Raw genomic sequence first — 26033 nt, 5'->3', positions numbered from 1 at the left:
TCTGCAGCAAGTTTACTGAGACTAATGGCCAGAATTTGAGTGTCATGCTGTTAACCAGGAAGATGCAGAAAGAGAAGCAAGAACGCTAGAAATAAAAAGCGTTTCTTCACTTCTAAAGGAAGCTGTTGCTTAGGGGAAGGATTCATGGAGAAGAAATAGTGCATATTACTATTTGGCTATTTTATGCAGTGCCAAAGCAGATGCCAAGTCTCTGCAGATGCCAAATCTTTGCATTAATAAAAACAGGAAGCAGAATTCTCCTTAGCACTTTCAGGCATCATTGGATATTTGCTACACAAGTTCATCCAGCATGTTTTCCTCCCATCAGCCTCACTAACAGATCATACTAAAACCACTGATTTCTTTTACTTACTGAGAATCGAGCAGTATCTATGAGAAGTAAGCTTCTGACCACTGAAAATCAGTCATATTTCATTGTGAAAGTTTCCACCGAGACTTTTCTTTTTTTCTCATCACTTTCCATTTAATACCATCCATTGGCTCCAATAATAAGCACCAAGAGCAAAGCAGTATCCACTCTTAGAAGCACTTGGAAAAGTCACAGCACTTGTTTAGAGACAGGCCTGGAAGGATTACTGAAGCAGGTTCCACTAGAGTCAACTTGTAATGGCTTCGGTGAGAATAGGACAGAGCTGAGGGCTCTCTGCTGGAGGCAGGATGTGATAGCAATCAGTCAAATGTAGGGGCAAAACTACTTATCTGAATTAGAAGATTCCTAAATATGGCTTGCTGGAACTGGAGGCTTGATGACAGTTTTAAAGGAGAAAAGAAACAATGCCTTAAGGACATTGGCGTTGTTGTTTTAGTAATGAGGATGCCATTAAAGCCTAGTGTATACTGAAATACTCTATCATGCACAATCTTTCTAAATGATTGTCTTTCTTGCAGAGAAATTGGGAAGTTTATCTCTTCTCACCCATGTGCCCTCCAATTCTTTCACTAAAAAGTACGGAGGTGTCACCTCAGAAAAGCTTTTTCTATTTTTGTGAAAAGAGATATATTTTTAACCAAATATAAAGTGCAATCAAATAAATAACTCACTGGGAAGGAGGTACATAGGAAGAAGTTCTTTACTGTACTGTAACAAGCATTAAGAATAGGACAACAACTTATCAAAATGTTCCTGACAGGAATGGTTTGCAGACAAAAGTGATCCATCAAATACAACACCACAAAATTGCATTAATGAGCAATAACCACTGTAAGGGGGGGAGGGAGAAGTGAATTAGAAGGCAGAAATATTCTAATTGCATAAGTACTACTTAATTATTTTGAAGGTTGTAGTAGAACCTTGATAAAATATAGCCTTTATACCAGTCTTTGCAGGAATTTCTACTGAATTTAGCAAAATTCTGCCCTGCTATTAGAATGGTACTGCCATTACTACAGACCAGTTTCAACTAGCTGATTAAGACATAAGTCTCCATATTACTAATAAAACAGTGAGTGTTAGAAATAATAACCATTATAAGCATGTATGATTTCAGCTACAGATTGGAGAAAAAAAGGCTTTTATGGCATCTTATGAATAACATTCATCTCTGGGGAACTATCAAAACAGAGGATGCCTTTCTCTAAAGCAATCACTGATGATCTATGAGCAGAGGAAATATACAGCTATGCATGAAAATTAAAGCAGGTCATTTGAAACACATTGCAAGTTCTCAGAGAAGGCTGTATAAGACATACCTGTGTCTGAAAGACATTCTATATGAAGGAGAAAAAAATCTAGGGCAGGTAAAAAGGGCACATGTGGGAAAATAACAGAAAATCAGAGAAAATATGAAAGCAAAAAGGTTGGATAAAAAGGAAAAGCAAAGAAAAGAAGCAAACGAGAGACGTTTACATAAGTATTCAAACTCAGAATTTCTGCAGTGATCACAAACATCTGATTTAAACAATTTTAGGAAAAAGCCTCCATCTATCAGCAATGGAAGCTAGATCCATTTCCAGGTAGAAAGGGTTGCAAAAGAGTAGAGAGCCAGTGCTAGCCTCCAGTTCATGCAAAGCTAGTGCTCCACTCAAGTGCTATAAATTAACTGTATTTCTAGAGTTATTGCTAAAGCCAGAGAAACTCAGCACACAGTTGATCCCTTTGCTCCTTTTTGAGGGGTAACAGAGGAAGACTGCTTTTGCAGTGAGTTGGCAGTAGGCTTTTGGAAACTGCTAGAGATGCAAGCAGGAGAGACAAAAAAAGCAATATCACAATCCAAGTAGAAAAAACATCAGAGAAACAAGATGTGGAGACAGAAGACTAGGAAAAGGATTGAGCATGTACCCTTCCTGCTAGGCAGAAAGGAAACAGACCTGGAACAACTATAAAGCAGAAATACAACCATTCTTCATTCAATCCCCAGGATAGAACAACCACCAGGACTAGGCTCTGGCAAGTAATATAGTCAGTGATTTACAGCCTAAAAACAGAGGGTCCTAATAGGAAAATAACAGCTTGTCAGTATAAGTAATGGTGCCTGCAGAGGCCTGCCAGCTCACTTAGAGCAACCACTGTCAGGGGAAAGAAATGATCAATTTGGGCAATGGGCTTTTCTGTTGGGAGGGAGGGGAAGGGGACTCTGTTTTGCTTTGGGAATAGCTGGTTTGTCTGGTTTACGGGTCCTGGAGATTCCTCTGAGGAATCACTTTGCAGGAGGCTCAGACACCCACAAGCACTTTCTACTTCAGCGATATTTGGTAACCTAGTGGAAGAAACATGGGTGTTAATAAAAGTAGGACAACATGGGCAAAAAAAAGGAGGAGAATACTGCAAGTCCAGATGAAGGAGCAGCACAAGGCCAACTGATAAAAACCAAATCAAACCTTGGTTCTAAAAGGGGGCCAAGCAAGAAGCTTGCACTTAACCGACGTACGAGGATGTTTGGAAACGAGTATCCCCTTGCACTAGAGAACTTTTGCCAACAGAAAAGACAGTTCTAGACGGAACCTCTTTCAGACTGGGACTCTCCATCCACTTGCCATGAAATACACAAGGGATGGACCTGAGGGGCAATTCTGACCCTGCAGTACAAACCCCTGGTTTGTTGCTTAAAAAAAAAAAAAAAAAAAAAAAAAAAAAAAAAAAAAAAACACATTTTGAAAGGAAGCCGGTATATAGATTAACAGCAGCACATAGGACCCCATTCAAACCATTTAAATGGCCAATAGTACACCTCAAATGCTATTCACAGGCTAGAATTTCAGGATATGCAGCGCTTCTGTGCTAATAAACCAAAAAATCTGCAGAGATGACCCAGGTTAATCCTGCTATATAAATCCTTCAATGAAAGTGTTATACACAAGCTCAGGTTCTTCAAAGTGCAGACGAAAGCCCAACAGTACCACCTCGTGGTAATTCTTTTCTGCTGCAACCAGGAACAGAAAAATTCATTTAAGGCATTAAATCTAAATGTTTTGAAAATGGGAACAGACCTTATCACCTTCAGAATTCACTCCTGTATACTGATAGAGGGATTGACAGAAACTTTGGATTTAAAGGCCACAGATTTGTCAGAATCAGAGAAAACTATCATAACAGAAGTTTATTAAATAAAAAGGCGGGTAAATCCATGGGAAATAGTCTTTAAATCACTGCACCATTTTCTTTAAGCTCATCTAACCAGATGAAAGAAAAAGAAAAAAAGACAAGATTAATTTTTACAGATTAATAAGTTATGACAGCCACAGAAAACTTAGCATTATCCTATTGACCAGATCAGAAACAGAAGTTTAGAAGGCCAAGTGTCAGCAATTGGGATATTAGACTCCTGGAAGCAATAATTTAACATCTTTTATTATTTCAGAATTGTTTGGCTAGGAGAAACTACAGTTGCAGAAACCTGTATTTTCCAGGCAGACATTATTCAGCTGAATTTGCTAGAGAGCAAAGCATAACCCATATAGGTAAGACAAAGAGGAAACTGATTACCAAGGCTGAGGAAAACAGTATAAATGATACAACTGTAGATAAAAAAAACACGGTCAGATGTCTCACAAATTTACAGCAGACCAGACACAGAAGTATGTTTGGACACTTGCCAAGATGCTAAATAGCAACTATGGGACTTTCTGTTGTACCCCGTTAGCTTTCAGGAGATAGTGGACTGTTGCCAGACACTGCACTGTGAAAGCAGAGAAGGGGGGTGGGAGAATGCAGACCCATGAGAAAGGGTAAAAAGTAAGAAACGGGAACAAAAGAAGAGGAATAAGAGGCACATAAGAGACACAGGCAAAGAGTGTGAACAAAAAAGCAAGAAAAAGATGAGAAGAAAAGTAAGATGGGGAATTAAAGTAATGGGAAATGGAGCTGAGCAAAATTCTCAAGAAAAGGCAGATAATAAACTGAAAGGTAAACTGAACAAAATGAGGGAGGTGAGTGACCAGAAAGATTCCTGGTTTGCACAAATGTGCAAGGAGACTTCAAGCATTCCTGTTAAACTAGCCTTCCCCAGTGCCTGGGTTCCTTCCAAAACAGTCTCCTACTCCACTATTTTGGGAGCATAGATCGCAAATATACCTAGTGAGCATAAACCCCTCCTCTCTGGCCAGAGATCCAGCTTGCTCTGTTTACCTTACTCCACCCCATCATTCCCCTACAGACCTCCAAGCCTCCCCAGGCCCAGACTCCCAAGTCTGGCGTCTGATCATCAGTTCTGCCAAGCACAACACCTCCTCTGTTATTAGGAGATCATTTGCTCACTAGTTTTCTCACAGGGTTTCCCTGGGCTGTAAAGCCTTCACCACTTAGCTCAGATTCTTAAGTAAGGAACAAGAATAACTTTGGATCTCCTTCCAGGTAAGGGGATGCCTCCAGAGGACAATGCTCCCTACAGTTTTCTACAGAAATCGATCCAATACCTGGTCATTCTCTTACTTTGCAGGAGCTGTCCTTAAACAGCCTAGAACGATGTTCAGAAACTTTTTTCTTAAATGATTCTTTAACTTGTAAATAAAATAAGCCCCTTCCATATTTTCTCTATAATTCATGCTTCCCAGAACCCAAGTGTAGTACCAGTAGGTTTTACTTGGAGGGAAGGGAACCTTAAAAATCAGCAACATCACCTGATACTATTGTGCAATGGAGAATTTATAGAATAGAGACAAAAAGACCTGTCTTACCAGTGTTCGTGTGGGTTATTTAATGGAAATTAAGCAAGCATCATGGTTCTCTTATCAGTTGCTGAGCAGGAGGCAACAAGCTTAAGCTCAGGAATGAGCTTTATCTGGTGGCACCACTTCCCAAGGAGTGCCTGGAACAGAGGAAAGATTTCACTTAATGACATTGTGGTTTAATGTGTTTCACTACAAATATCTTTCTTATAGAAGATGGGGGGGTGTCTAGTCCAATGTTTCTAGTTCTCGCAAAAAGAAAGAGTCCGGTGGACTACAGTGGCTAAAATGTAAGTCTGAGAAGAAGATGAAAACAGAAGAGAGTGGACTGCCCACAGAAGATGGAGAAAAACACTGGAGAGAGAAACACAATAGAAAGCCAAAGCAGAACAGAGAAGGTACATCATCTGCATATATAATAGTGGTTCAAAATAAACAGAAGACTAGGTGTGCATCATTGGCTTTGAATAAAGGTCATGAGAATGCCTTAACTCCAACAAGAGGACTAACATTCCCACAAAGGGATTCCTCTGTCTGCAACCCAGTAAGCAACGGCTACTGTGAAGACGCATTAGCCATTTGGGGCAGCATGAGTGCTGCATACATCAGAAGTGATAGAAGGATCATACTGAAGTCATTCCTCTTTGAGGAGTCATCTCCAAGGGTGTGCAAACAGCAGAGTCGCTCACCCAACTCCATCTCCTGTTCCTGTGGCCTAAAAGGTATGGGCACATCAGCACCAAGTATATTTTCCATTTTGGTATAGGAAGATGGTAGGAGAGAAGTAGGAGTGCCACTGATCTTCTGCTATTAATATTACGCAAGTGTCCAGAAACCCCACTGTGCCAGGTGCCCTGCATGTGTGTGCATGCCTTATAAAGGTATACGAATGCATGCAACACATGAGGCACAGGAAGGTGAAAACAATTTCCAAAGAGCAGACATGCAGACCATTCTGACAGCTAGACGTTAGATTTGCAATTTACTAGTTCAGTGATACATATCAGCTTTTCCTCACTGCCCTTCATAATAGTGAAGCACGGAGAGACAAGTTTGTCCCAAGATTATAGCATATTCCACGCTCAGCTAAACTCACAGGTAAACATCAGGGTGAGGTCAGTGAGAACATGCCTCTTCTACACAGCCTCAAGGACTATTTCTTCGTTTTGACCAGTGAAAGAGAAACTCACTAGCACTCTGAAGCGTACATTGTAGGCTTCCCCCCCACCGCCAAACTTGCACTGAATCCCGGTCACAACACTGGATGGACAAAGGACCAAGTAGAAGGAAGACAACTGTTTCTATTCAGTGCTGATCACACTCCTCATGAAAGCATTTGGGATTTGGTCTCTATTTTGAACAAAACACATTTAAAGCACCACCAACAAGCTAATCCCACCGGGCCCCTGACATCTCTTCATACCATTCAGTGATGGGAAGCAAGGAAAAAGGCCTTTCTACTCATTGTTCATTCACACTTTGCAAATGGTGCTCACTACCTGGACTTTGCCACTGTCACTACATTGCACTCAATTGCCACCTCAGGCATTGCAGAGTGATCCATGTGAATCTTAATTCCTCCCCCCTCAACTGAAAGCACAAATTCTCACCCCCAGCGCTGATAAGAATTGCCTCCATGAGTTCAGAGTACAGAGAACAGCAAGTGTTTTCACACTCCAGAGAATGCCATCAGAGCTCATAGGCATGTCTTTTTCCCCTCAAGAATCTCTTTCATAGAAGGCAGACACAGACTTCTCATCTAAAGTGCTGCTGTAAATAAGTCATTCACCCGTTTGGAGAAGCATCCTACCCGTAATCCAGGGCTGTGATGCAGCTGTCCAACTCAATGAGGCAAAAGATCCTGTCACATTTGTTGTGACTGATACTGAAGAATTCTAGGCCATATTTACAGAGAGAGATCCTATGAAACAGAATTACTGACGTGTTGACAGCATTGTTTTTACTCAGAGATAAACATTTTTAACCTCAGGTATGGATGCCCATTTTGACAGTGATTCACAACCATGCACAGTATTAAACATGCTGACAATATACTCAGATACAAAAATCACAAGCTAACTGACAAGGGTGGAGTTCCCTTTGACTTCAGAAGTCAACACACTACATGCAGCTCCAGTACAGGTAGTAGTGTTTGTAAGTATTTACCAATAGTTTGATCAGTAGATGCAACCCTCAGCAAGATGCTTCGACAACCGTATCTTTCAATGTAATCCTTGATTAGTCTGGTCAAGCTGTGGAGAAGAGGAAACCAGTTTTCTCAGAATTCAGGCAGAAAGGGAGCCACAATCTGCCACTCCATGAACTTCACTGTCACTTTAAGTAACAAACAAGCTTCCTTGCATCTCTGTTCTCAGATGAACTCAGCACCAAAAGTGCTGTATCTTTTTTTTTTTTTAATCCGTGATAGCCTTTAGAGAAGAACAAAAAGAAAAACCCTACAAAGAATATTAGTTTGAAGATCACTAATGACAAGATGGAGAAAAACAGGATTCAAGGGTCTAATTGCACCTCTCCAGCATTCAAGGCCGATTCGTTATCCTGTTCTCAGTCTAGAACAGTTGACTTAACAGGCAGTAATTTGAGCCGAGACCAGATGTTTCTGTTTAAATAGACCCTCTAGGGAAATTAATGAAAAATTTTCCTTATGTGAATTTTTCCCTTATACTTCCTAAAAGGTTTTCAGGAAAGTGGTGGCAACGCAGAAAGAAAGCATTTCTTGCACATATCTTCAAACATGAATTCACATCCCCTTCTGCCACCTTGCTTCATTCTAGAGGATGGGGGAGAACCGAGCCACCCCCCATTGACAGGATCGAACTTAAACTGACTTAAGAAAAGGTCACAGAATGGGCCAAGCTTCCTTTTCAGAGCCGCCTGCAACTGCTCTGTGCTGCATCTCTACCCTTGAAGCAGCCGTTGCTGACAAGAAGATTTACAGATACAGAAATAGCAATAAATACAGAGCAGACACCTGCACTAGGCATACACTCCAGTCTACCGTGGGATAAACTCCCTAGGGAGAGAACAGGACTGCAACTACTCCTTTTATTGGTAAGCAGGAAGAAGGAAGGGAAGGCCCCCCAGTATGGAAACGCTGAACATCACTGATCAGAGAAGAGTTGAAACCTTCCCATGAGCTGTATACCAACAGAGAGAGCATAGAGCAGCTTGAATGCATCATGTCAGCAGAGGATTCCTTCCCTGCTAACCATCAGGAACTGTCTGAGAGACTCCAAGCTCTTTTTCCACCTATCTCACACCTCCCTTTAAACCATCTTTGGCTTAGGAAAAGCTAAGTTTGCAAAGGCCTGGGATCCTAAGAGAGAGAAGGGAGCAAGAGAGGAAAGCGGTCAATATCTGATAGATGTTTGTCAAACCTTTCCACCCCTCCTGGACATTCGTATACTAGTATTGCCCTGCCTTTGACATTGGGGAGGGGGGCAAATATTGTGTTATGAGTATCTGAAAGGTAATCCCTTGATTTTGTCCTTTTCACCACAGACACAGTCAGACTTTTCCTGCAGTTACTCATGCATGTGAAGAAATAAGTTTCTTCCTCCAGCCTTACTGCAGTCTTCTCCTCTCTAGGCTAGATTAACTTCAGTTCTTTTAATCTTCCTTAGCAGGCCATGTTACCTCTGTAAACCTCCAACTCATGAAGGGGAACAGCTGTCATATCTTACACCCTGGTTTGTTGTTGTAACAGACGCAATCTACTAAACTGATGGTTTTACATACAACAGCCAAACCAGACTGACTAAAGACAGAAGAGAACTCATTTCAGCCAGTCATTTATCATCAAATCTATTACCTTATAACAGACATTGTTCTTAAATTAGAGACTCGTTTATTAAGCCAATTTCATTTGGAAGATGCTCGTGTTTTCTATTTGATGTAAAATGAATGCTTAAGTGGTAGGCATTTTTCACTGCATCAGAGGAGAATCATTCAAGAGGAAGACAAATACAAGTAGCTTTTAGTGCACGATTTCTCCTTAAAGATGTCTTACCCTGGGATTACTTTCATGGGCATCTTAAAGAGCAGGTATGATTTGCTTTTCAGCATGTTATCCTTGCTTCTGAATTCCTTTAGCACATAGTCCACCTATTCTTCCTGTAAGGCAGACAGTGATTTCATTAGCACAGTATCAAAGGGAGAGCAGAATTAATTATCTCAGGCTCTGTGGTGTTGACAGAGTGAGAATTATGGAAGATAGTTAAGAAAATAAATGCTACTCTACTGTCAGTAACAAATGATGTTCGATTTTTGTGTTTTTTAAATAAATTAGGAAACTATTTTTGCAGCTACTATTCCTTAGCCCTCATCTTTCATCACAGAGGACAGTACCATTACCCAGGCTATAAAGTCATCACAATCAGTGTCAGTCTTCACGAAGATGTCACCAGTGTCTTTATTGTCAGTTTTCTCTATTATTTCCTTCTCTGACATGCAGAACTTATTCATATCCAAACCTGTGAAAACAAGCATTATAAACTGAGAGCTATGCTCAACCAGATAATTCATTACCAAGAAATGAGATCATGGAGAAGGCATGTCATAACATTATTGTAACAATGGTGACCCCATAAAGAACCCTTTGGCAGATTTCTATAGTTTCCACATCAGCAAATGATTTTACTAGAAGTCGAAACTGCACATAGTTTATTGCCATTATGCACCCAGAGAGCTATGGTACGGGGTTATTTTAAAACTGGCCATTTATATATGCTATTTTCCAATTTGCCTGTGTATCTGCAATAATGTTGCACATAGAACAAACTACTATGTAACTTCTAAGTGTTAAAATTTTCTTGTGAGTATTGCCCACTGACATAAATTTTCCTAAATTTACCAAAATGGAATAACAGGTTGCAGCTACTGCCCTGTCTTAGTATTAGAACTCTCTAGCTAGACGTTATTGCCTTTCAATACTGAAAGTTAGAAGAAAGAAATTAAGTTAGATTTTTCATAAAGACTATATCATAAATTAATAGGCAGGAGAAGCTCTATTTTTATCAAATATTTTGATGTTTCCCAGTCACTTTGTTGTGTAGTCTATGTTGAATATTCCCAGTGAATCTAACACAGTATCTCTGTCTCCTTAGGAACATCCACTTTAAAGTAACTGTATACATAAATCTCAGACATGATACTGCTACCAGTCTACGTGAATCAAAATTCAAAGATAGATCCTAAATCATATCCCAAAACTGTGCAGTTATAGCAAATACATCTTATTGTATATGTCTGGCATTCCAGTTCAGATCAGTCCAAAACAAAGGATACTTAGAAGCACAAAGACATAGGAAGAAAGCCTAACCATCACAGCAGGTGAACATCAGTATCAAAAAAGTGTATGACAGGAAAACCGGAAAGTTGAGATTTATCCACCACTAAACTCTTGTATGATGTAGGATTAATCACAGCCTCCATGAGCCAAGCTCCTCTATATGTAAAACTGAGGTGATAATACCAAAATAACCAGTCTGGGTTGGGGGAAGAATAAGAATTAATCTGTCTGCAGCAGAAAGATGCTGTTATACTGTACTGTACCTGCAACACCATTATCTTCATAGGTGGCTTTACCCAATAAATAAATAAATAAATAAATAAATAAATAAATAAAATCAAAATCTAGAGGCTGCCAATTTTGTTCTTTTGACTTCTTAGAACTTGCATTCTGGCTTCATATTATAGAATGAAGACAATGAAACATACATTTGTGCTATCCACTTTTGAAATTGTTATGAATAAATAGAAAGAATTACCAAACATTAAGACAACAAAAAGAAAAGCCATTAAATACTGAAATGCTCTGGAACAGAGCTGCATCATCACCTCCACCTTGCCTGCATTTGCTCTCTGCAGTATTTTTGCCGATTTCTACAAGCATTCAGAATTAATCCTACCTTCTACTTGTCAGGCACGGGAGACATCTATGCAAGACAGTCTTTGACCTCTGTTTGAAAACCTCATAGGCTGAAAAACAATACAATTATTAAAATTCTATTTTGATAATGCTCTATAACAAATTTCAACCTGTCTTTAGCAGTACAGGTTTCAAACCATAGCTGTGGTGCAGCTGCCGGGAAGTTACCTGGCTAGAGAGGGCATCAAACCCCAGTGGACGCAGGGGACATAGCTGACGCTGTCGCCTCTCCGGAGCGGCTGAAATGCTGCAGCATTTTGCGGCTCATTTGCCCAGAGAGCAACAGGGTGAAACCAGCAGAGCCCTCAGAGTATTTTGCTCAGTGCTGAAAACAAGATATTCCCTGCAGAAGCATTATATAAGCATGGATGTGTCCTGCTCTGAGCACAGCCTCAAAAATAGGGATAATTGCACACAAAATAATTCTGATCAAAGATCACTGCTTCAAGTGCATGAGAAAACTTTCTCTCTCTCTCATCTGCAATGGCTCCGAGAACATCCCCCCTCCTGGAGATTTGGTTGCCAGGGTGCACAATATCTACTGATTTCAATATATTAATGTAAGCTTGTAACTACTGATCTTCCATAAAAAAAATAATGTAAGCGTTTGGGGGGGGGGGATGTTTTGTTTCTTTGAAAAGGGGACCCATTGTAGCTGTTTCACTGACTATGACATCCAAACTATGTTTCAACAGAGCTAAAGGATGCAGACTTTTGCACTCTATTCATCTACATCATGGCACTCATTTACCTCACGCTGCTTTTGAAGACACAAGTCATTAAACAAGAGCAGACCAGGTCTACCCTGAGAGCTTAAACCAGCAGAAATAACCCTATGAACATGTTTGCCATGACAATGCCTTGACCACAGTTCACATCCAAACTAGCTTAAGATTAGCAAGTGCAGACAAGACTGCCAGGGCAGCCGTGGCAGTACAGAGCACAACGCATGCTCGTCACCCACACACTCAGCCTTCCAGGCGCACGTGACTCGAACAAGCCATAATAAAACTGCAGCAGGAATGAAAGTGATCTTTCATTCCCCTGTTACACATGGGGAAACTGAAAGCTCCTAAGCACTTGGACATCCACCCACATATCTAATAAGGATCTTCTATGATTGAGATTTCCAGGCAGATTCAGAAAATAGATCCTTCTCTGAAGAGGGAAAAAAAAAAAAAAAAAAAAAAAAAAAAAAAAAAAAAAAAAGGAGCTATCTTCCTCTCTGTGTCTTCTTTCTCAGCGCTAACCACGCCAGGGTAAAACAGTTGTTGCTTCTGGAAAACCATGAGACTCTTGTGGGGCTACTCACCATTGCAGCAATGCAGGTTTCTCCTGTCCCTACTTCCCTTGTGTATCCACTGGGAACCTGAAGTCACGAGTGAAGTCTGTTAAATCACCATTCCACAGGTTTTGAACAATAAAAGGACTTCAGGGGAGATTCCTCCTTCTTGTCATTCTCTTGACCAATTTATCAAGGATTTTATTAATCCTGCCCCAGAGGGTCCTGATGGATAAAGGAGTTCCTCTTCAGCTGTTCTGTAAAAGCACTTTCCCATGTAATGATAGTTAGACGCAGGAGGTCCTCTGAGGTCCCAGGGAAAGAGCTCCCAGGGTTCCTGATCCAGCTCTTCACCCTACTCTACCTTTATGCAAGGCTGCTGTGGAGTTTCACTCTAGTCCTCATGGCCACTATCACAGAACTGTCGCTCCATTTTCTTCCTTTTTCCTCAAACCCCTCTTTGAGGGGAATGCCAAGATGAAATATGGCTTTGTATTCAGGTTTTGAAAATGGACCCATCTCCACTGTCCCCTTCCCCCATTTTAGCCTCATTTGTTCATCATTTCATAAATACCAATCTAAAGAGTTTTAAGAGGAGATTTATATCCACACATTCTCATGAGATTTAAAACCTCCCAAATGCCTGCTCATTCTTATGGATTCCCTGGGGACAAAACCAGAGCACTATCAGAAGATTAACAGACAACCATTTTACAAAATTACTTTCGAGAGGAAGATGTCTGCGAAACATCTCTCGCAGACTTAGAAACAGAAACCACACCAGTTCCTGGTTTTTTTATAGTTCTGTGACATCAGCCACAATTATTTATATATAAATGTGTATATATGTATGCATATATATACACACACACTTTTTTGGGGGGGCAGGGGGCGTTAATTAGGTTGTTATTGAAAAGCTAGCCAGCCTTGGTGAGTAAGGGAGAAGAGATAGTTTTAAAGAAAGTGACCTTTGTCTCTACAGAGCTTTGAAATATGCCTTCAGGGCAGGGAGGAAAAAAGTGTTTCTCAGTTAGTCCTCTCTTATGATACAAGGCTGGAATTGCGCTCTCTAGACTTTCCTTAGTCTTCGGAAATTTCAAGGGCCAAGTTTAACTTGTTTCTGCTCTGTTAAGGAAAAAGAGGAAAAGAAAAGGCACTTTCTTGGAAGATACAGATTTCTGTCTTAATGATTGTATAAGGATGCAGAGCTTCAGCAAAAATGCTGTTTCTTTCAGATAGTCTGATCCTTCAGTTTAACAGGTATTACCCAAAAAAGACAACCCATTTGTTTTCCATCTCTTTAGACTCACATTGCCTGTATTAAAACCCTAGCTTTTCTGCAGAACTGCTATGTAATCACATATTCACTGTGCTGTACTTGTGCACTTATTATTCCTCTTTAAGCATAAAATACTGCACTTTTGCTTCCTTTCCTTAAAGTTCTCAAATTAGATTTCTTTCAAGTTCTATTTGTCAAGTATTTCATATCATGCTCAGTTTTGTCCCTGTCCATTTATCCTGCTCCTTTATGACTGCAACCTTCTCTAATTTCTCTAATTAACTCCTCCACATTTGGATAGTTAATGGACTTAGTATCAATTTCTGCTAGGAACTGACAGCAACAATTCCAAAACCTCGCCCCAGATCTTACTTACCAACCAAGTTTGAAGCCTCCCTTCTGCAAAACCATGGTTTGTATTTTTGTTCCCTCCAAGGATCGTCAGCTTCAGTATTCCATACTGTCATCCAAGTTGCTTGCTCTTTTGTATTCCAGTTAACCAGAATTGGATCTGCAATGTCTTTGTCTTGTCGCTTTCTCTGCTTTCTGCACCAAAGGATCGGTAAATTCTTCAGCCCTCCTGCTAACAGTCCACAGGTACCTGGGGAGCTTGCATCCCTGTAATAATAAAGTCCTATAGTTTGGTAGATTTTTCCAGGTGTTCACAAGATTCCAACCAGCAAACACCACCGAGTTCCTGATCTACTATGCTGGAATTTTGCACCAGAGTACTCATTCTTTTTCCACCTTAAATCCTTTTATACAGTTTTACATTTCCACAACTCTGAAAGGGATATACTTGACTTAAGGCTCAAATATGAAGCAATATTATTCCTTTTCCATCTCAACCTGTTTTGCCAAAAAGCTACTATCCTTGATTTAAAGTTCTAAGTGTGTAAGTTATCCCATTAACCCTGTTAGGTCCCTATATCATTCCCTGTATTTCTTGCACTATTATATAAATTAAGAATAATCTGTGTGTTACTGATACAGCCTGAAAACCTCATTAAGTTTTCATACTAACTTGCTAAAAATCTATCCCCTGTGAGAAGTAGGTCCCAGCCTTACCTATAGAAGGATGTTGTCAAAGAGGAGAAAAAGAGAAAAAATAAATAATAATAATCAAGGACACACTTGTTCTTGAAGATAGACACTTGTCTACAAGATCACCAAGTGCTTAAGCAGTTACATTAAATATTGATATGATACAAGAGCGAGTAAGTTATTGGCCTTTATTTGAAGGCTTTTAACAGTTACAGTAAGAATCGTCATTGCAAACCAGGAATTTTGAAAAGACTGAACAATAAAAGTTAAAAAACATCCACAAGCCCACCTATAAGACAGACATGTCGGTACAGAAAGGAGAGGTGAGCTTTTGGTTCTTCCATTCTGTTCACTTTTCAAATATCTGATAAAACTAAGAGCCTAAGAAAAGTTGGTGCTATTTGAATTGTTCCAGCAGGTGAGCATTTAACATTTAACAGCATATACTGTACCAGTGTAACAGAGTAGCTACATTAAGTTTATGGGTTTGAGTTGGGTTTGTTGTGGTTGCTTGCTTTCAAAAAAAGACTATGCCTGGATATCCACAATGTAGACTGGTAAGCTGACCATACAAGTCTGTCCATTCTATTTACAACTCATCTTGGTGGTACAGAAGGCATGTAAGCGATTGGAAATCTTAAGAGCGTTTCACTTACAAGACTGCAGCTTCAATTTTGTTTTATAACACACATCCAACAGCTCCACATGCTGAACAGTCTCACATGATCACGGAGCACCAGCACAATTTCTGACTCATCATTCTCTTAGCATTAAAGTGTATTTGCTTGCTTCTAGTAGCAGAGAACAAAAATTGACCCATCTGATTATTTTGGTACTTTGCAGTTCCACACATGCAATCTTGAAGGTGGGAGGACTTGAAGCAACTATGTTCCAACGTGCAACTGAACCATCAAGTCTCAAGATGAATGAAAGTCATCTTAAGTCACACATTATTACCATCTTTTGCTTTGAGATGGTGGAAGAATGGAGTTGAAAATAGTATGCTTTTGATCTCAAAGCGAACAAGTAATGATAAAGAAGATTTTATGTGCATCAAAAAACCTTGTTCTATGACTGTGCTTCTGTAGTCCAACACCAACATTTCAATATCAGTAGGCACTGCCAGCAATGCCTATTCTTTATAATAAAGCATCTGTAGAACACTTAGGATTTTCTATCATGATAGATAAGCCTTTTGGGGAACGCTTCCAATTTCAAAGTCAGACACATCACACAAGCACTTCTCTGAAGCAGCTGGTCAGTGCACACATCTGTAAAAGTAACATTTAACTCATCTACAAAACATACTCCAACTGAAACAAAACAACTAAGTTGAGTCAGTCTGCTCAGACAGACTGGTGACAGATGCCACAGCTAACATCTTGTTTACAACCACTGTTTTAGCCATTTCACCACTTAAAGTCACATGACAGTGCCCCTATTATCCAGCCCCATTCTTACACCTTTAGAAGGAAGAAGCCAACAATACAGTCACATTTCATCTGCTTGGGAAAGAATGAATAGTAAGTGATGTTTTCCCAGCCTACTCCAAGGAAAGTTTCAACATTATTGCTACTCCAGTTAGCACTGAATGTAACTAAGACTGGAGAACAAAAGCTTATATTCCAGGTCCTGCAAGCTTCAGACAAACTATTATGATTTGCCTGATCATATCTGAAAGTATGAGAGACTCCAGTAGACATGACACTCTTGAAATACAGAACTTTATTTAGAAACTGCTTAAAATAGAAAAACCCTGTCAAGAAAAATCCAAGTCAAATATGGTTTCTCAGTAAAATGGAGTTTCAGGGCAACAAAAGTCTAAAAGGCCACAAGAGAAATAGCACCACTGCAATTTTAAACAATGGCTAGATACTTGCATTTTTTTGGCATTCACTGAATTTGGGTTTTTCTCTGAATTTCACAAAGATTCATGCACTACACAACAATTACCATAAAATGCTCTCCTACACACATTTTAGGACAAGCTACCACCAGAAACAAATGAATACAAGCACAACAGGACTGTTCAATCTCAGTAGTGAAGAGGGATCAGAAGTCTTGCAGGATCTTGCCAAACACAAAAATAATGAGGGGCATAATAGCAAGGAAAAAAAAAAAAGACAGTTAAAGAAAGTACTTTTAAATATTAATATTTAAGTTAGTCTCAGTACTGTATTTTCTGCAATAATAATAGCTCTGTTAGCCAGCACCTTTTTAGTTTTGACCCCAGAAGATTACTGAACTGGCAAGTATTATTAGATACACCCTGGTTTAAAAAAAGACAGAAAGTTCATCCTCATGTGCTCAATTCACTTTCATTCCAACATAGTTGCACAGTGCGAATCCTGGTACAACCATCTGATTTGACCAGCACTCCTTGGAATGGGGAAGAGAAAAGAACCAGTGAGAGACTAGAAGATACACCAATGAAAATAAACAGAAATAGGACAAGTAGAAACAAGAGTCAGGAAGAAAAATTATTTTCAGGCAATAAGACTGGAGGCCTTTTTTTTTTTTTTTTTTTTTTTTTTTTTAACAGAAAACACAGTACATTTTGGCAAAGTCATTAGCCACAATGCCAAGAAAAAGGCTTTAGCGCTTTTCAAGGTAATTTATGTGTCTCAGCTGTTCATACTCCCTCTAATCTTGTGACAGGCAACAGTAAGGCCTATTTCATCGAGAACTAATCATTTAATAAGCAGCTTTACATAGGAATGGCATTTTGATTTAATAGCCCCTTTTGAGCACTTGCTGACAAAGTAAGACTGCCATGCAAGGCCTCTCAAACAGCAGTGTATGGAGTCAAACAAGTGTCTACCATGGTATGAAGCACATAAAATCTCCTGTCACATTACTTCAATTTGGCATATGGAAGCATATTTTAAATACTCTTAAGGCATTTAATTATAATTTCTCTGCTGCAATTTCACATTAACTCAATCTTTCTGTGAGTCAGAGTCTTTAATTTCTCTACTACACACCACCTTAGATACAAAAAAAGTCTTTCCACAAACCAGTGTTTTACCAGCAAACCAATCTGCAACAAGTTCCAAATATTCAGCCTCTTGCTCCCTAAATATACCAACTAGATGTGAATACTGCTCTGCTACAAAGTGAGAAAGAGCTCCTAACTCAAACCCACTGTAAAAAGAGTGAAACTTCTGCAAAGTGCACTTTAAGAAGAGGTACTTTTTGCTTATGAAAAGAAACCAACGAGTCCTCTAAGAATAAAGTGGAGTATTTTACAGTTAAGCACATGATCTGGGGCAAAGAATTCTGATGTTGCTGCTCTGCTGGTACAGTATGTGGTCTGTTAATACTCTTCTTGTTCCTCCTGCGGTGCTCCTTCGTCAGGTATCACAAAGCCTTCCTGAAGGGGGGATAAAACAAGGGCTTTAATGAAAAACTGATCTCAAACCAGTTCCTGACTACTCTTGAGATGTATTCACACTTCCTTTTATTTTTCACTTAGGATAGTGGAAAGGAAATACTGTCAAGTTATCATTTACAGTGTTAGTATATATTACTACAGAAATTATTTTCTCATCTTTGATCCATGTTACATACTCTTCATGTAAGCCTAAACTTGTTTGCTGCCTGAATAGAATTGTTATCTGTTCCTTTATTACAGGAAAAAACTAAGCCACAAACCTAAAGGAAGAAAAACAGGTAGAAATGGAGGGAGCACTAGAAAACAGCCCAACTTCCAGTTATGGGAAGAAAAAAAAAGAGTAATTCAATTTCTGCAAAATTACTTACATCTGTGGCATAAAGAATTTCCACAATCCGCTGCAACACTGGATCATTCTCCCCTTCATTCTCCTGGCAGATCAATTCAATGTTTCTCAGTTTGCCAAAGTAGAAGTCTCTCTCCTTCTCCAAATCTTCAACAGTGAGTTTCAATACGTTGATCTGCTCAAAAGATATCAACAGTAATTTCTTGACTAAGAAGAAAATAAGGTACTGATTTATCCATAAGGTGAGATCCCCAAAGCTCTCAGGAGGGTATTCATATGCAAAGCACTTTAGAAATAACCAAAACTTGGGATGGGAGGGGAGGGAGTGATACCATTTCACAAATTGCAATGTACTTCCACAACAAAACATCCAGCCCAAAACACGTAATATCCGCTGGAAATTCTAATGACTTATTACATGACATGTAAAAAGCCAACAGCTTGCAGTTTTGATTGCTAACACACTCTTTCAAGTCAATTCTCTCATGCCGATGGGAGTTTTAGTTATACTGCATTCAGCATTGCAGTGAAGCAGCAGCTGCTCATAGCTCAGTTGGAATGCTGTGATATCTGCAACACAGCTGTGGAAATAAAAACAATGCTATGTGGAATATGGAACATACTAGATGTAAATGTCTGGGTACTAATGTACTGCATAAGGAGTTTCACTCCTACCAGGAGAGTGAAATCACTATAATAAAGGTTTTGGTTTAAGTGACTTGAAAGGAGCTTACTACATTACAATCTCTTTCTTGTATCTCCCTGCCCAAGTCATTTGGCTCTATACATAAATAAATAAATCCACCCCACACAGAAATCCATAATACACAGACTAGTACACAGGGTCATTTCAGTCAACACACCTGCTCAATTAATCCTGCTGATTCATCATCTCCTGGAGCCTTTTTGACCATTCCAGTACCACCTTTTGGAGTTGCTGCAGTTCTCTGTGTAACAATGGGCCTCTGCGTGGCTGTAAGATTAAATCATCATTAGCTCCTCTCAGAATATTTTTTTCCCCTCTTCTAAAAGTACCATCACCCTTCCAGACACACAGAAACTTGTCTTCAAATTTCTCTGTATAAAACGTTCCTTCTCCCGACTCCACGCAACATGGGTATTTTCTTCAATACACGTTGGCACCAATTATTGCCATCTCTTCTTTTAGGGAAAATAGTCATTTCTAACTCCCAGATAACTGAGTACTACTGTTTCAGTTGGCATTTAAGAATAGTATCTCTGAAATTAGCTGCAAAATACTGTAATTTTGAGGCAATGAATTTAAACAGAGACTCAGTCTTGCTTTCTTGAAGTTTTTTTTTTTTTATGATCTAAATAACCTTTAAATATTTACTCTACCTGCACTGCTAGAACTGAGAGCTTTCTTGGGTTTGTTCACAACTGGAGCAACAAGGTTTGGTGCTACTGTCTCTTGGCCTTGTCGAGCAGCAACAGGATCATACTCCTTCCCATCATAGTTTGCATCAAAAAATTTTTTGAACCACTGAACAAATTCAAAGTTGTCCTGAAATTTTCCTTTCACTAGTTTGTCCACAGGAATTATCTGAAAAAAATGTAAAAACTTATATTAACAGTAAAGAATCTTTCCCTATATGTATAGCAAGTTTTAACAAGAGTGCACTCAGGAGATATGCAAATGCAATTCTTAGTCTATTCTAGAGAAGATCCTCCTTAAAACTAAGTGCATCTCGAATAGTAAGATTTTCCTAATAACTGTAATTAAAAAAAAAGTCATAGTTTTACTGTGAGTGTCCAACTAATTTTAAATAGTTCCGCAGTAAGGCTTCTGCTGCACCAAGTTTCAACACCAAATGTCTTCCTGTACTTTTTGAAGCCAGTTCATCCAGCAATAGTTTTCATAAATCTGAACTGCTGGATCAATTTTTACAGACTACTAACATAAAGAACTGCTACAAAATTTAAATGTTGCTTTTTTCATAGGCTCCAGTTATATTCTTCATTCTAGAGATGCTGAAAAAGATTATTAAAAGGATGCTGCAAATTGTGACTTCTTGTCCGTAGGCCACCAGCTGAGAGTCTATCAAGTTTGGCAGGAGCAGAGTCATTACCATCATACAGTCACTTAATATTTAAAAGCATGTTTGTCCAGCTCTGGACAAACTGTTCAAGTTAGCTGTACTTCCCCTAAGTAAAAACATGATTAAATGTGTGCTGAAGCCATTAGCAACCACAGAATGAGGTACCTTCCAATAAATAAAGAACCAAGTTTTAATATCACACTGCTTAATGTTGATCAAATATGCGGTCTGTAACTATTACCTAGATAAATCACCCTTCCATTAACACAATTATTTAATCTGAACAAGTATTTTCAGAGATCTCATTTTCATCATCTTAAAATTAAATAAGCTTATAAAGAGGAACTTAAAGTCACTAACACTACCATACTAACAGGTTATGGGATCATACCTGGTACAAAGTTGGTTCAAATAAGAGGCTTAAGTACAATTTATCTCAGATTATTTTCTTTATTAATCTGTTTCTTATATAGCATTAAAAAGGAAAAATTGATCGTACAATTAAGAACTGGAAGCTTAACCTTAGCTACAGTAAAGTAGATATTGTCTCAAGTCAACAACAGCAAGAACCCTAATACAAACCAGAAGCAAGCTGTGCTCCAAAATTTATTCAGATCTGGAGATGGAAGCACTGATAACACCTTCCATCTGCTTTGATGTTAAGAACAAGGAAAAATCACTTATAAACCAGCTTACTTTGTCAACACCCATTCGTTTAAAACCTGCTTGTAGAATCTTGAAGTTTTGAATGTACTCATGCTCCAATTTTGCTTGAAACTTCACTTTCTTGAGTGCTACTGAACCTGGGAAGAGCATGTCCATGAACTGACAGTAGGCAGCACCTGCCAAAAGAAAAAGTTCATGTGCCATTTTATTTCAAGTGAAAACATGAACAAGTTTTCTTGACACACCATTTACTGGAGGTTCGGCTTACCACCCTACCGTTCAGAAGCCTGCTTAACTGCAAGCTAGTACCAAAAAAATGTGTTCTTTCTCTGCCATTGTCCCCAGCCACACATTCTATCAACCTTTCTGGCTTCAGCTCTAAAGAGTATGAGTCCTAGGATGAATCAAGTCAGCTCACTAAGCTCACAGAAGTTACTTTTCAGTCAGATCAGTAAACTGACCTGACTCATTTCTCAGCAATGTGATTCCTTAAAGGAAACAGAAGCAAGGTATCAGGAGCCTTTAATCTTCTGTTTTGGTGCAGTATGGCCTTAAATAACCTTCAGCTGACTACAGGATCAAACTTTTGGTCTCATGACTTGAGCCCTTATGAGGAAGGGCAATACTGCCTCCAAAGGTCCAAGATACAAATCCAACATGTAATTTGGATTTCATTTCTTCATTGGTATCAGTACAGACCCAATGTGCTTCTAAGAGATATATAATCTAGTATTATGAATATTAAGAGCTAAACCAGAACTACAGTTATTTTAAATAATTATATTTAGTAATTAATAAAATTATGATTTTCTTAATACAGACAGAACCAACCCACAATTCAAGACACCCTCAAAGTTAAGGAGGCAAATTAAGCTGTGTTACATTTAAACTAAGTTTTAACCAAAAACTCCAACAAGCTAGCGTTCTTTCCTATCCATTTTAAATCCTTCGTATACATCAATTCAGCTCTCACTACAATTAGAATAAAAGAAGGTTCAGTAAATCAATAAAAAGTAGAAAATCATCTCCCAGAAGAGAAAATTAGCCTTTGTAGAACATACATAACCTATTAAAAAGATACTTTTAAAACTATACGGGTGCTTGCAGTGTAATTGTATGCAGTATGTAATCGTATGCCATTGAAAACACCAGTGCAACACTCTGAACACTAATTGCCCCACAAACACCAAAAAGTTAAGCGTACTCATAGAATAATGGGAGCCTGAACCTAAAACAGTTACACAACAGGCTTTTGTGAGGGATCTAGTGGCCAATAATTAATACATTACAATATTGGCCTCAGCTAGTCTATTCACGTCAACCCCAGGTAATGGAAAGTCTTATACTGTCCACTTTCTATCAAGGTATTTGCAGGCTGTTTGGGACTCCTGCTATTTACCTGTCATAAACAGAAAATTTCTGCTTCTCTACAGGTGTAAAGAAAAAAATATCTTGGTTTTGATCTGCACTGCCTTTCAGTTCGCTTACTGAAGAACTCCAACAGCCAACTCAAAAATAGATGCCTTCCAGAGATCAGGGTTTTGCAAACTATCTGGCAATCAGAGAGAAGCATGATTTAAAAAAGAGCAGCATAACACCTTCTTTCATATATTTACACAGCCTGAAATTACTGCTGCTACTCCCCTTACCAAAGGGAGCAAAGAAACCTTGGAGGCTTGCTTTCAAATGACTGTGAAAGCCACTCTATCCACACAGAGGCACAGAGTATTTTGCAGACACAGGAAAGGGACATTATTCAGCACATACCACATTGTAAGCTCTCAGCCTTCTGCTGAAAAAAGGTTAGCTGAGATGCTGCACAGTCAGTATTAATGTCCTCGCTTCTCAGAGCCTGAGCCCCACAGCATTTGAGACTTGCATCATTTCTAAGCAATTATTCTTATTTTCAACCTGCCTGTCTGCGAGTAGATAATGTCTATTATTTCTCTTACTTCACTGTCACTCTAGATCTTTAATTCCTTCATCCTTACCAACTTTCTCTGTCATTTCTCTAGACAAAAAGCTGCTACAAGTACTTGTCAGAAGAGTACAAGTACTGTTCTAAGTTCCCAACTTCTCTGTTATCCTTGTGAATGTTTCTTCCACGGACTCAGCCACAGGCTGTACTGACAGTTCCAAATGCATTTTTAACTTCTTCCCCCTTTTGTTCTGTCTGCAGCTCCCACATCCCTCCTTGTGTGAGCAACATCTTATCTCAAATTCACCATAGGAGTTGAACTTCTACTTTTCACCAAATCCCTTTCTATTTCTGTTGCAGTTATCCAAATCATCCTTACACAAGCCATATTCTTAGCCTTGGTTTCATTTTCAGCTCCTACTCCACACACTATTATTCTTCCTTCATTTCTACAACCCTCCTCCCCTACACGCACACTCCTCTGAGTGACACGTGACTATTTCTGTACCTTAACCACTTCTCCTTTTCTGCTTACAAGTCTAGCCAAGATTCAGCCTTGCTAAACTCAACTCAAGCCAAAGTGACGTGGAATGACATAGATGGAGATGCTCCTTTATTATCAGGAGATATGAAGTCCTGAAGGTGAGACCAAGAAAGTTATCAGCATCTTCCTCATGTCTCTCCTTCTGCCCCATCTGAATCTTTAGGCACCTCTCAGATCTCTCAGGCACTCTATTCTCTTCCATAAGACCATTCGTTTATGCTAGTTACCACACTTGGAAGATCTGCACACTACTGTCATAACTAAGTACTTAATTTTCCTTGAAAAACACCTTCCTGTAAGAATTTATCACATTAACCTCCATTTCTTTTATATTGTAGTATCAGAAGAAAAAATACACCTTTCCATTATGCTTAGATTGTTAAGAATAATTTAAATAAAACTCAAGTCACAAGCAAATTATAATGCAAAATGCTAGATTAAGTTGACTGTGAATCCATTAACACCAGTTTAGCCAATAACATTGCTACAGGTCAGCACAGATGGTTTACACAGCACAACTTTATCTCTATAAAGAGATTGCACAAATCAAATTTAGGATTTCTTTTGTCTTTAGTCCTCTTACCTGAACATAACTGTTCAATCTTTGTCAGAGTCAGCTGCAGAGACTCATTGATCCACGCAAGCATGTCATGTCGACTCAAGTTATCACTAGTCACTGAAGTAGAATACACATTAACTGCCATTTTCTGAAAGACAGAATCAAAGGGGTAAGTGTCACATGTGGTAACATCCCACGTTCATCACTTCTGTTAAGGCAAGTTCATCATGTTAAGTTACAGGCACTTCCTCTTGAACCTTCATGACAGAACAGCCAAGCGTGAGATGATTCACAGAACCACAATGAAGTTGTCCGACGCTAACAGCTGAACAGACCTCATTTCATCACAGCTGTAAAGGCAATGGCTTAGTGTTTTTCGAAAGAAAATTAACATTAAGCCATCACTCACATAGAAACTTTGACGAAAGGAATCACAGCAGCGGCAAGTTATTCACCTTCCTTACCCAGCCGGCCGAGCGAGGCAGAAACGCTGGCCGGCAGACTGCGGTGTCTCTCCGTGGAGAGACACCGAGCGCCCGGTGCCGCCCGGCCCCGGCGGCACAAAGCGGAGCCGCCGCCCGCCGCAGAGCCCGGGCAGCTGCTGCGGGCAGGGCCGCACGCGCCCCGGCGGGCGGGGCCGGGCCGGGCCCCCTCCGCGCCGCCTGCCTCCCGCCGGCCCCGGGCCCCGCGGAGGGGCGCGCCCCAGGCAGGGCCCGGCCCGGCCCTGCAGGCCTCACGCCGGGCTCCCCGCGCTCCGCCGGGCGCCGGCCCAGCACGCCGCCGCCGCCCGGCGCTCCCCTGCCGCCCGGCGCTCCCCCGCCGCCGCCGGCCAGGCCCGCCGCCGCCGCCGCCGGCCGCCGCCGCCCCCAGCCCGTTACCTGCCCCCGCTCACGCCCGTCTCCTCCGCGTTCAAACCGGCCCCGCCCGCCTGCCCGGGACCACGTCACTCGCACGCTACGCGCTCACGTCACGCTTACGTCACGGCGGTTCTAGCGAGCGCCGCTCGGCGGCTCGGGGCCGAGCTCCTCGCCGTTGCTAGGGGGCGGTGACAGCCGCTGCGTTCCCGCGGCGAGGCTCCGCCCACCCCGCCTGGATTGGTGGGAGCTCTTGGCCCCGCCCCCGAGGGCGCTCCGCCATGCGAGCGCGCGCGTGCCCCGCCGGCTAGGCTCCGCCCCCCAGCTGCCGCTGCGCTGCTCGGCCGGGATCCGCCGCGCGCCGTGAGGCAGCGCGCGGGTCGCGCCGCCGCGTAGCCGTTAAGAGCCGTTAAATGTCGTTAAACGGCTGAGCGGGCTGCGCCCGGCGAGTCGCAGGGCTTCGAGGCTCTTCCTCGGCTTTCCCCCCCGGTCCGCGCAGTGCTGACAGGGCTCCTGCTGCCGCGCAGAAGGGCTCCCTCGGTCTCTGTGACACCCGCTTTAGCGGCGGGGCTGCAGGCCAGGGTAACGGCCGTGCCCGGCAGCCAAGGCGGCGAGGCGCGCGGAGCAGGCCGGCCGGCGGCAATTGCTTGGTCAATCCCCCCCCCCCCCCCAAGAATAACAAATAATGTCTAGTCATACAGAAATACTGATTTTTAATTAGACAGTGATAAATGGTAAACTCCAGATGTGGATCTGTTTTCTTTCCCATATGGAAATCAGTAAACTGTTCTAGACAAGGCACAGTTTTAAAGTTTTTTTATACTTTGGTACTGGGCTCCCAATACAAAAAGTAAATGAAACATTTGTTAACAATACAAACTCCTTTGATTTGTAAAAGATTGTATAAAAACCCACAAAACTTTCATCAAAATCCTTACCCTAAAAAAATAGCACCAGGGAGAGTTACAGGCCTTTAAAAATTATTAGAAAGGCATTTCTGAAACACTCTCCTT

At 40.6% G+C, this 26033-nt stretch overlaps 1 protein-coding gene across 1 annotated transcript; it reads right to left on the bottom strand.

Annotated features, from left to right (window-relative positions):
- Window positions 1-14853: 14853 nt before the first annotated feature.
- Window positions 14854-25125, bottom strand: MAPRE1 (microtubule associated protein RP/EB family member 1). Its single transcript, XM_062589315.1, has 7 exons — window positions 25045-25125; window positions 24191-24314; window positions 21176-21321; window positions 19779-19983; window positions 19283-19392; window positions 18442-18594; window positions 14854-18052 (listed from the first exon to the last, which is right to left on the bottom strand). The coding sequence occupies exons 2-7, from the start codon at window positions 24309-24311 to the stop codon at window positions 17996-17998; spliced, it is 792 nt and encodes a 263-aa protein (XP_062445299.1). The 5' UTR covers window positions 24312-24314; window positions 25045-25125; the 3' UTR covers window positions 14854-17995.
- Window positions 25126-26033: the final 908 nt, after the last annotated feature.

This window comes from Rhea pennata, chromosome 16, assembly GCF_028389875.1.
Source record: "Rhea pennata isolate bPtePen1 chromosome 16, bPtePen1.pri, whole genome shotgun sequence".
Taxonomy (NCBI): domain Eukaryota; kingdom Metazoa; phylum Chordata; class Aves; order Rheiformes; family Rheidae; genus Rhea; species Rhea pennata.
The sequence above is the reverse complement of the archived record's forward strand: the minus strand, read 5'-3'. Positions and strand labels throughout refer to the sequence as shown.

What these genes read in the sequence shown, in the direction of transcription:
- MAPRE1 (XM_062589315.1), bottom strand. Translation starts at nt 24,311, where the DNA reads ATGGCAGTTAATGTGTATTCTACTTCAGTGACTAGTGATAACTTGAGT. An exon ending in GATTGAACAGTTATGTTCAG is followed by an intron (nt 21,322 to 24,190) that starts GTAAGAGGACTA and finishes TTCTTTTGGCAG; the next exon opens with GTGCTGCCTACTGTCAGTTC. An exon ending in TCTCAGTTCTAGCAGTGCAG is followed by an intron (nt 19,393 to 19,778) that starts GTAGAGTAAATA and finishes TTAATCTTACAG; the next exon opens with CCACGCAGAGGCCCATTGTT.